This window comes from Nerophis lumbriciformis, linkage group LG11 (assembly GCF_033978685.3).
Source record: "Nerophis lumbriciformis linkage group LG11, RoL_Nlum_v2.1, whole genome shotgun sequence".
In the NCBI taxonomy this organism is placed as follows: domain Eukaryota; kingdom Metazoa; phylum Chordata; class Actinopteri; order Syngnathiformes; family Syngnathidae; genus Nerophis; species Nerophis lumbriciformis.
In genome coordinates, this window is record NC_084558.2 from 1293266 (window position 1) to 1304883 (window position 11618).

Below are 11618 nucleotides of genomic sequence, written 5' to 3' on the forward strand. Positions count from 1 at the left end.
CCGTGGTAAAATGTATAATGCCATTTAAATGTGATGCTAATTGTAAATTAGGAACCTTTGATTGGCACACGTTCCCCGTCGTGCATAGATACGCGTGGACATAAGTAGGCATAACAAATCGAATGACGATACTGTTGCAGGTGAAAATGATGTAAGAGAATCCCTAAAAAAAGACAGGTTTGTTTGGATTTTCGGTCCATATTAAGATTATTTAGGATTTGGTATCGATTATGTTTTGATACATTTGTTGTTTTGGACTATTTCGTAAAATACATTGAGTCGATAATCGCTTTCATCGTAATGAATCACTTAAGTGTTTGTGATTGTTTTTTGACTGATTGATTGAAACTTTTCTTCGTAGATTGTACAGTACATATTCCGTATAATTGACCACTAAACCCCGGCTGAGTCATACCAAAGACTATAAAAATGGCACTCCGCATCAAGGGTTGGAATTGGGGGTTAAATCACCAAAAATGATTCCCGGGTGCGGCCACCGCTGCTGCTCACTGCTCCCCTCACCTTCCAGGGGGTGATCAAGGGTGATGGGTCAAATGCAGAGAATAATTTCGCCACACCTAGTGTGTGTGTGTGACAATCAGTGGTACTTTAACTTTAAATGGTAACACCCGAATAAGTTTTTCAACTTGTTTAAGTCGGGGTCCACGTTAATCAATTCATGTTCATTTTTGATAGTCGCTGTGTGTCATCTAACGTCTTTGTAATTGTCTTTGCAGGTCATGGTCGTAAACTCTCCGTCTCCTCTTCCAGAGAGAGCCATCTATGGCTTTGTTTTATTCCTCGGCTCACAGTTTGGCTTCTGTAAGCTTTTTATTTTTCCTCTATTCACTGTTTTAGTGCATTCCAAGCCTGCCCATAATTGTGCCACTACATTAGGTGATAATAATAATAATAATAATACATTTTATTCATAAGGCGCCTTTCTGGGCACTCAAGGACACCGTACAAAATCAAAACAATAAAATCAAATTGGATAAAAACAACAATAATAACAACAAAGATAGAGAAGAAAAGATGATTACAATGAATAAGCAGTCAGGAATAGGTGTGTTTTGAGTCTTGATTTGAAGAGGGATATTGAGTCTACAAACCCCGTTTCCACATGAGTTGGGAAATTGTGTTCGATGTAAATATAAACGGAATACAATGATTTGCAAATCCTTTTCAACCCATATTCAATTGAATGCACTACAAAGACAAGATATTTGATGTTCAAACTTATAAACTTTATTTTTTTTTTGCAAATAATAATTAACTTAGAATTTCATGGCAGCAACATGTGCCAAAGTAGTTGGGAAATGGCATGTTCACCACTGTGTTACATGGCCTTTCCTTTTAACAACACTCAGTAAACGTTTGGGAACTGAGGAGACACATTTTTTAAGCTTCTCAGGTGGAATTCTTTCCCATTCTTGCTTGATGTACAGCTTAAGTTGTTCAACGGTCCGGGGGTCTCCGTTGTGGTATTTTAGGCTTCATAATGCGCCACACATTTTCAATGGGAGACAGGTCTGGACTACAGGCAGGCCAGTCTAGTACCCGCACTCTTTTACTATGAAGCCACGTTGATGTAACACGTGGCTTGGCATTGTCTTGCTGAAATAAGCAGGGGCGTCCATGGTAACGTTGCTTGGATGGCAACATATGTTGCTCCAAAACCTGTATGTATCGCAGATGTGTAAGTTACCCATGTCTTGGACACTAATACACCCCCCTACCATCACAGATGCTGGTTTTTCAACTTTGCGCCTATAACAATCCGGATGGTTCTTTTCCTCTTTGGTCTGGAGGACACAACGTCCACAGTTTCCAAAAACAATTTGAAATGTGGACTCGTCAGACCACAGAACACTTTTCCACTTTGTATCAGTCCATCTTCGATGAGCTCAGGCCCAGCGAAGCCGACGGCGTTTCTGGGTGTTGTTGATAAACGGTTTTCGCCTTGCAAAGGAGAGTTTTAACTTGCACTTACAGATGTAGCGACCAACTGTAGTTACTGACAGTGGGTTTCTGAAGTGTTCCTGAGCCCAAGTGGTGATATCCTTTACACACTGATGTCGCTTGTTGATGCAGTACAGTCTGAGGGATCGAAGGTCACGGGCTTAGCTGCTTACGTGCAGTGATTTCTCCAGATTCTCTGAACCCTTTGATGATATTACGGACCGTAGATGGTGAAATCCCTAAATTCCTTGCAATAGCTGGTTGAGAAAGGTTTTTCTTAAACTGTTCAACAATTTGCTCACGCATTTGTTGACAAAGTGGTGACCCTCGCCCCATCCTTGTTTGTGAATGACTGAGCATTTCATGGAATCTACTTTTGTACCCAATCATGGCACCCACCTGTTCCCAATTTGCCTGTTCACCTGTGGGATGTTCCAAATAAGTGTTTGATGAGCATTCCTCAACTTTATCAGTATTTATTGCCACCTTTCCCAACTTCTTTGTCACGTGTTGCTGGCATCAAATTCTAAAGTTAATGGTTATTTGCAAAAAAAAAATGTTTATCAGTTTGAACATCAAATATGTTGTCTTTGTAGCATATTCAACTGAATATGGGTTGAAAATGATTTGCAAATCATTGTATTCCGTTTATATTTACATCTAACACAATTTCCCAACTCATATGGAAACGGGGTTTGTAAGTTACGAAGGTCTGGTGGCAAAGAGTTCCAAAGATGTGGGGCAGAGCGGCTGAAAGCTCGGGCACCCATGGTGGACAGTTTAAATAAAGGGACAGTGAGGTGGATGGATGAAGAGGATCTTAGGGAACGTGAGGGCGTGGCAACATGGATCAGGTAAGAGAGGTTATGGATGGCTTTGAAAGTGAGGAGAATTATTTTAAAGTGGATACGATGTTTGATGGGTAGCCAGTGGAGTTGCTGCACAACAGGGGTGACGTGCTGGATTGAAGGGGTTCTGGTGATTTATCCGGGCTGCAGAGTTCTGGAGAAGCAGAAGTTTGTGAAGTGACTTGTGAGGGAGACCAAACAGGAGAGAGTTGCAGTAGTCCAGGTGAGAGGTGACCAGGCTATGGACTAGTATGGCAGCAGTATGTGTGGTAAGGGATGGGCGAAGACGATTAACGTTCCGTAGATGAAAGTAAGCAGACCGGGTAATGCTGTTTATGTGGGCTTGAAAGGAAAGTGTGCTGTCGAGTAGTGAAATGATACAGTTTGAATGCACTGTAGTTTCTGCAATCAATTTTATTTTCAATTCTTGATATACAATACGGACAGCACATATTAAGGAACGTAATACTTAAATGTCAGGTTTTAGCCAAAAGTTAATTTCCGCCTGTAGTTTGCAGAAAGATTGGTACACACATACAATCAAATAACAATAACAAAAACAATTAAAGCTGCAAGCAGCGTTGTTCGGGCCCGCGTATTTGGCAGGTGCTAGTCCTAAGTGTCCCAATACTTTTGTCTACTTGTAGTCTGAAGTGTCCCAAGACTTTTGTCTAGTGTACCTACCTTGTCTGCATTGTGTGGGCACGCTGGTGCTTCCTGCTTTTAAGCAGCCATCTTAAAAAAACAGCATTGCAGCAGCATCAGCGCAGCGGGTCTTTGAAGGGTCATAAAATCAAAACCGGAGCAGTTAATTAAAAAGCGCTTCTGTTGTTGTAATCACACGGGTTCAATGTCTCTCCTGTGTTAGTTTGAAGGCGAAACGACAAACGCGCTCAGAGGAGTTCGTTTTTGAAGGAAGGTGACCGTTTTCTACAAAAATGTTGTGTTGAAGGGGGAATAGCAAACTTCCTGTCGATTTTTGCTGGGGGTTGTCAATTTATGAAATGTAGGTCTAAGTGAGACCTACGGAGAGGTTTTTGTTTCATGTCTCTCCGACCTTCCCGGTGGGAGTTACAGGCAGTTATGTCAGTTTTTTCATCCGAGGAGCAGTTTTTTGTGCGTTTTATTCAAAAATTGCTCAAGAGCACAATTTTGAGATTTGGGGTTAGGTTTTTTTATTAGATCACAATTTTTGCCAGTCCTGATGTGTGCGTTCAGTTCGGTGAGTTTTGAAGCATGTTAAGGGGGTCAAAATACAGCTCAAAGAGGCAAAAGTGACTGTTTTTAGTACTTTTTTGTCTTGAAGGGGGAATTGCCAACTTCCTGTTGATTTTTGCCCGAGGATATACAATTATGAAAACTAGGTCTAAGTCAAACCTACATACAGGTTTTTGTTTCATGTCTCTCCGATCTTCCTAGTGGGAGATATAGGCAGTCTAGTTTTATTTTTTCCTAGGGGGCGCTAGAGCGCAATTTTGAGTTTTGGGGTTCAGTTTTTAAAAAAAAAAGGTAATTTTCGCAGGTCCTGATGTGTGGGTCAAATATGGTGAGTTTTGAAGCATGTTAAGTGGGTCAAATTACAGTTTGTTGTGGCGGCGGAAGAATAAAGAATAATAATAAAACCTTAGAATAACAATAGGTCCTTATGTCCCATTGCGGGCCCTAATAAAACAGAGAGAAAGGTCAGCATCACCACCACCACAGACTCCTTAACATTCAGGTAAATAGATGAGTTAAAAAAAAAAAAAAGTAATTACTTTAAAACAATAAAATCAAACAAAAGAGGAATGTATTGCATTGCACAGCGCAACAATAAAGTGCCCTGATGCATTGCACATAGTTCGAATAAAATGTCAAAATTGTCAAAAATTATGTCTACGTGCTGATATTATGACCTTTATTAAATTACCTTTTATCATTGTGTTTATTTGTGTGATCACAAATGTGTTTACTTTTGAACCAGTCCTGTAATCGACTTTTGAATACAGCAAAGCTGTAGGTAAACTTCCACAGTAAGCATCCCTAGTGAGAGAAAAAAGTTTTTGACCAAGAGGTTTTTTTTCAGGCAGGGACCTCACAGTCTCTCCTTGTGATAGGAGATGTAGATGTTCCAGTTGCTAATCCACATGATTGATTGATTGATTAATTGAAACTTTTATTAGTAGATTGCATAGTACAGTACATATTCCGTACATTTGACCACTAAATGGTAACACCCGAATAAGTTTTTCAACTTGATTAAGTCGGGGTCCACGTAAATCAATTCATGGTAGTAAAAATACACATTTTAAACAGGCATTTTTTTAATGATCAAAGCTGAGTCGATAGTATTTGGAAAGAATATTACAGTGATTGTAAGCAAAAGTGTTCAATGCTTTTTTGTAGCGTGATTCTATTGGTTTTAGATTTGTTACACCTGTTAGAGACCAGCTAGTTATACAATAACTTATGTGAGAAAAAGATCATGCAATGCAGCTTCATCAGTGAAATACTTCCTTATTTGATTAAACTTACATTTATTATACAGTATGTAACTGTCAAGGACATCATTTTGATATGTTTTTTGAAAGAAAGGACTGAGTCCAATGTTACTCCTAGGTATGTAAATTGTGTACTATGAACTACAACTTATTTGCCCTGAAATATCTCTTTACTCTCTGCATAGTTCTGTATTGTGTTTGGGCATACATCCCAGAGGAGTGGCTCCATTCAGTTGGACTCACTTACTGGCCTCAAAAGTAAGTATTTTATACAACAGTCTTTTTGACCTATCGCTACATTCATTACTTCTTACATCCTGTCTTGTAACATTATCAATAGTAGCCTCTCTTCTGGAATAGTTCCAGTAGAGTTTAAACATGCAGTGGTACGACCTCTACTTAAAAAACCCAGCCTCGACCCCTCTCTCCTCTCTAACTTCAGACCTATCTCTAATCTTCCATACATTTCCAAAATATTAGAGAAGGTTGTCTACAGTCAGTTGTTGCCCTTCTTAGAGGATAATGGTATCACTGAGCTGTTCCAGTCCGGTTTTAAAGCCCTCCACAGCACAGAGTCAGCGCTTCTAAAAGTTTTTAACGATATCCTCCTGTCAACTGATTCTGGTAAATATGTTGTCCTGGTGCTTTTAGATCTGTCTGCTGCGTTCGACACCGTCGACCACGCCACCTTAATCACTCGTCTTGAGAACTGTGTGGGCATTAAGGGCGCCGCCCTCAACTGGTTCCGGTCGTACCTAACCGACAGGAGTTTTTGTGTAAAAGTAGACAGTTTTATGTCGTCCACAGCTCCTTTACCACATGGGGTCCCCCAGGGCTCAATCCTTGCCCCAATTTTATTTGCGCTTTACCTTCTCCCCCTTGGTTCTATTTTTAGGAAGTACAGTATTGCATTTCATTTTTATGCCGATGATTGCCAGATTTATTTTCCCATGGCACAAAATAACACGGTTCAACGTCTTATTGACTGCCTGCACGACATCAAAGTCTGGCTTTCAGCTAACTTCCTGAGCCTAAATGAAGATAAAACAGAAGTTATGTTGTTCGGTCCAAGTCGCTCTCCCTCCCCCAACGTTGACCTCGGCACTCTGACCCCGTATCTCAGCGACTCTGTCACAAACCTGGGGGTAAAGTTTGACTCAGATTTTAAATTCGAAAAACAAATCAGCAGCGTCGTTCAAAAAAGCTTTTATCAATTACGCCAAATAGCGAAAGTGAAACCGCTTCTATCAAGACATGATCTTGAGAAATTAATCCACGCTTTTATCTCGACTCGTCTTGATTATTGTAATGCCCTGTATGTTGGCATTAGCCAGGCCTCCCTCGCCCGCCTGCAGCTCGTGCAGAACTCTGCTGCTCGTCTGCTAACACAGACCCGCAGACGTGAGCACATCACCCCTATTTTAGCGTCCCTTCACTGGCTCCCTGTGCGTTACTGAATACATTTTAAACTCCTTTTATTTGTTTTTAAATGTCTAAACAACCTCGCGCCAACCTATCTCTCCGACCTCCTTCAGCCTTACTGCCCCACCCGATCCTTAAGATCAGCCGATCAGCTGCTGTTGACGGTCCCTGACACAAGGCTGAAGCTTAGAGGTGACAGAGCTTTCGCCGTTGCTGCTCCCAAGCTCTGGAACGACCTACCCCTGAGTGTTAGACAAGCCTCCTCTCTTCCTGTTTTTAAATCTCTCTTAAAAACATACTTTTATTCCATGGCTTTTAACACTGAGTGATATCCATCCTGCAATGGCGCCCCATAATACACCTGCTGTGATCCTGTTTTTATGTTTTTATTAATTCTATTTTAATTATTTATTTTTTATCATGTTCTGTTTGTGTTGTGTTGTGTTTGCTCGGTACTCGTTTTATCTTTTAACCTGCTCATTGTACAGCACTTTGGCTACCCCTGTGGTAAATTTTAAATGTGCTTTATAAATAAAGTTGATTTGATTTGATTTGATTTGTAGATATTGGGCACTGGCTGTGCCAATCTACCTGCTGGTCGCATTGACCATCTGTGTGGTGATGCTTTACGGAGTGAACATGTACAACACGGCTCCACTTGACTCTCTTGACAACATTACTGGTATGAGTCTCTATGTCTTTTAATTGTGGAATAAAATCGAAAATGTATGGAATAGAAGTCTCTTTTCTCATCCTTATGGAATATTTCAGATGTATATGCAAGAGGCCAAGTGAATGAAGTCCCCCAGAAGGGCCAAATACCAAGACTGAAAGACGTGCCCATCAGTGAAGTCAACAAAATGTTCTACTTGTCGTCTAAATGATGAACACGTTTGTTTTTGTTGGATGGAGGAAACGTGACTGGAAAAGTTGTGCAATGGTTAAATGTTTTTTAATAAAATTATATATTCTTTATATGTTCAGTGTGTTGTTTTTACTAACAAGGCCGTTTGTTTCGATGTATTTCAACATTTTAACTCACATCTCATGAATGACAAATTAGACACAAAATGACTTTTGTCAACTAAAAATCTCATCTTCATTAGCCGAGTATGATAAAACACAGTTTGTTGCCAGTTGTTTGAGTCATTCTAGTTCCTCAGAGAAAAAAAAATATATATATATATATATATATATATATATAATAATAGTAGCATGGACATATGGGGCCAATTATTTTCAATGTGTTTTTATTTTTGTACTTTTCTTAATCCTTTTGTATGTTTTTTACACTTTTCTCAACTTTAAAAAAAAAGCCTAACGAGGGACATGGGTTGCAAATTAGCCTGTGGCTAGAAGTCTTACGTACTTTGACATCGGTTACCAATGGGTAGCAATGTTTAATTGTATTGTCCCTGTAAAATAAATACAAAAATAAATAAATAAATTACATTATATTTAGGGGTGAGTGTCAGTTACTGTAAGTTTTTTTTTTTAAATAAACAATCTGTTTGTGTTTTCATTAAAAACAATATTTTCATATTGTGTTTTCAGATGACAATATTGTTTTGGAAATGCAATCTTGGGAAATGAATAAAGTATCTTATTTTTGTTTGAATTGTTTAGAATGCGTAATTGTGGTCGAAAATAAAGTGTGAAAAAACAAGCTTAAATATGTAATGTTTTGTACGAAATATTTTAACATAATTTAATGTGGAATTGAAATATAATGTATGTTATGTAGAAAAACATTGTTTTGTACACTATAGTACAGTGTATACTATTCTCCAGTATAACCAGAATTGGGTGTGTTTATTTAAAAAAATATTTTTTAGCTTTGTTTATTCTGAAGCGTCTTATGCCATTTTTAACACTTTTTATTCATTTTTGTAAATGTTTTTTTCCTTGCATGGCCCTGTGTGTTTCTACCCTTCCAAGCTGTCTTCTTTTAATAGATTTATTACAATCTTTGGCAAGCTAGGTAATGTTTGCTGTGGTCTGGAACAACATGGTACACAAACAACTGAGGAATGCAGCCAATATTGCATACAGATAATGTGTCACGACCAGTGTTGGGACTCACGCCGTTAGTTTTGGCGGTAACTAGTAATCTAACGCATTCATTTTTATATTCAGTAACTCAGTTACCCTTACTACATGATGCGTTACTGCGTTATTTTACGTTATTTTTTATGTAGTATCGGCTAGAAACAAGATCTGAGTGTCTTTTATTGGGTTGTGAGTTTTTCCTCGCCCTTATGTGGGATCTGAACCGAGGATGTCGTTGTGGCTTGTGCAGCCCTTTGAGACACTTGTGATGTAGGGCTATATAAATAAACATTGATTGATTGATTGAAACATTGAACAATGTCCCCACAAAGAAGGATAGCGTACGCACAAGTTAAATAGTCTTGATTGCGAAAACAAAGCAGGTGTGGGCAATACATACTTGCCAACCTTGAGACCTCCGATTTCGGGAGGTGGAGGTCGGGGGGCGTGGTCAGGGGTGGGGCGGGGCGTGGTTAAGAGGGGAGGAGTATATTGGCAGCTAGAATTCACCAAGTCAAGTATTTCATACATATATACAGTGCCGGCCCAAGCCTCCATGGGGCCCTAAGCAAAATTTGATTTTGGGGCCCTCTATTTCTGCCAATAATATTGATTGTTGATCATTCACACACCTACTATAAAGTCATTGCGGCTCTGGCAGTGTTGTTTACATGATCCTATTGTCAGCCTGGCATGTCTTTACAAATGACATGTCATTTATAAAGATATGGGGGTGGCCCAGTTAAGAACATAAATAATACCAATGAATGAACGAATGATGTCCAGAGTGCCACATATGGTTCCTAATCTTAAAATGTAGAAAACATTCAGCTACAAGAGTGGCCTGGGGTTGAACAGTCCAAGTGATAAAGCTTTGTATTTACAGTAAAAGTGTCATCTTGTCTCATCAGTCTTGTACATATTAGTCTTTAATTACTAGTTTACATTTTTAGTTAATTGTTCATATTTAATGTTTACTTTGTACAAAGAGAGCGCAGTCTACTGAAGTTAAATTCATCAATAGTTTTCCCCTTTGAAAGACGCAAGGCAAAATCCTTCCATTTCACCATGTTGCTACAATGATCTTCACTGTTTTCATGCTGTTTCAGCAGTGCACCTATGTTGACCCAATCCCGCTGTCCCTCGGCTGCCAGTTTTAAGGACTTTTTGGAAAATAATTTGCAGCAAAAGCAATAGACTGCATCTTTACTTCTTGAATAAGTCAGCCAGCTACGCTTGACTTTTTCCCCATTGACTAGCTGTCTGTAGGTATAATGATAATGAAAACTTGGGCCATCATGCCGTTTGGGGAATGAAAAGTTCTCCTTAATAGACAGTGGTCCTCTGATCACCTGCTCAGTCCTGTCTGAATCTGAGAGGAAAGATATGGCGTCACATTAGTGCCAAAAATCCAAGCGCATAAAAACTGTTATCGCGCGCTGATTCTCCACTTTGTGCGCGCGTGACACCCTTTTGCACGCGCGTGGTGTCTTTTTGCGCGCGCGTGGTGTCTTTTTGCGCGCGCGCGGTGCCTTTCTGCGCGCGCGCCGTCTCGGTCTGTGCGCTCTCTGTGTACTCCTGGCATCTCTCCTCGCGCTGTCATTTTTTTTTTGGCACTTTGGGGGCAGGTATGCTTAGACAGCCCCTCCTTTCTGATTGGCTCTGAGCATTTTTCATATGACCAATCATTCTCCAGCGTAGCAACGTTGTAGCCATCTTACCTCGGACAGCTAGCCTCAATCATTACATTGATCAATCTCAATCAATCAATCTTTATTTATATAGCCCTAAATCACAAGTGTCTCAAAGGGCTGCACAAGCCACAACGACATCCTCGGTACAAAGCCCACATAAGGGCAAGGAAAAACTCACCCCAGTGGGACGTCGATGTGAATGACTATGAGAAACCTTGGAGAGGACCGCATATGTGGGTAACCCCCCCCCTCTAGGGGAGACCGAAAGCAATGGATGTCGAGTGGGTCTGACATAATATTGTGAGAGTCCAGTCCATAGTGGATCCAACATAATAGTAAGAGTCCAGTCCATAGTGGGGCCAGCAGGACACCATCCCGAGCGGAGACGGGTCAGCAGCGCAGAGATGTTCCCTGCCGATGCACAGGCGAGCGGTCCACCCCGGGTCCCGACTCTGGACAGCCAGCACTTCATCCATGGCCACCGGACCTGTGCCCCCCCCTCAAGGAAAAGGGGAGCAGAGGAGAAAAGAAAAGAAACGGCAGATCAACTGGTCTAACAGGGGGGCTATTTAAAGGCTAGAGTATACAAATGAGTTTTAAGATGGGACTTAAATGCTTCTACTGAGGTAGCATCTCTAATTGTTACCGGGAGGGCATTCCATAGTACTGGAGCCCGAATAGAAAACGCTCTATAGCCCGCAGACTTTTTTTGGGCTCTGGGAATCACTAATAAGCCGGAGTTCTTTGAACGCAGATTTCTTGCCGGGACATATGGTACAATGCAATCGACAAGATAGGACGGAGCTAGACCGTGCAGTATTTTATAAATCAAATCAAATCAAATCAACTTTATTTATAAAGCACATTTAAAATTTACCACAGGGGTAGCCAAAGTGCTGTACAATGAGCAGGTTAAAAGATAAAACGAGTACCGAGCAAACACAACACAACACAAACAGAACACGATAAAAAATAAATAATTAAAATAGAATGAATAAAAACATAAAAACATAAAAACAGGATCACAGCAGGTGTATTATGGGGCGCCATTGCAGGATGGATATCACTCAGTGTTAAAAGCCATGGAATAAAAGTATGTTTTTAAGAGAGATTTAAAAACAGGAAGAGAGGAGGCTTGTCTAACACTCAGGGGTAGGTCGTTC

The 11618-nt window shown here is 40.3% G+C and overlaps 1 protein-coding gene across 2 annotated transcripts; it reads left to right on the top strand.

The window, feature by feature from the left end:
* Window positions 1–65: 65 nt before the first annotated feature.
* On the top strand, window positions 66–7687 carry pigp (phosphatidylinositol glycan anchor biosynthesis, class P). 2 transcript variants are annotated; one of them, XM_061967707.1, is made up of 5 exons: window positions 66–177; window positions 738–822; window positions 5476–5548; window positions 7276–7394; window positions 7484–7687. In XM_061967707.1, the coding sequence occupies exons 2-5, from the start codon at window positions 741–743 to the stop codon at window positions 7594–7596; spliced, it is 387 nt and encodes a 128-aa protein (XP_061823691.1). In that variant the 5' UTR covers window positions 66–177; window positions 738–740; the 3' UTR covers window positions 7597–7687. The 2 variants fall into 2 exon arrangements, with proteins under 2 accessions (XP_061823691.1, XP_061823692.1); XM_061967708.1 differs by having other exon boundaries at window positions 83–151.
* The last annotated feature ends 3931 nt before the right edge of the window (window positions 7688–11618 follow it).

Bases quoted from the DNA above. Each gene is read 5' to 3' on its own strand.
- pigp (XM_061967707.1), top strand. From the start codon at position 741: ATGGTCGTAAACTCTCCGTCTCCTCTTCCAGAGAGAGCCATCTATGGC. The intron at 823-5,475 runs GTAAGCTTTTTA...CTCTCTGCATAG, and splicing joins CGGCTCACAGTTTGGCTTCT to TTCTGTATTGTGTTTGGGCA. The intron at 7,395-7,483 runs GTATGAGTCTCT...GGAATATTTCAG, and splicing joins CTCTCTTGACAACATTACTG to ATGTATATGCAAGAGGCCAA.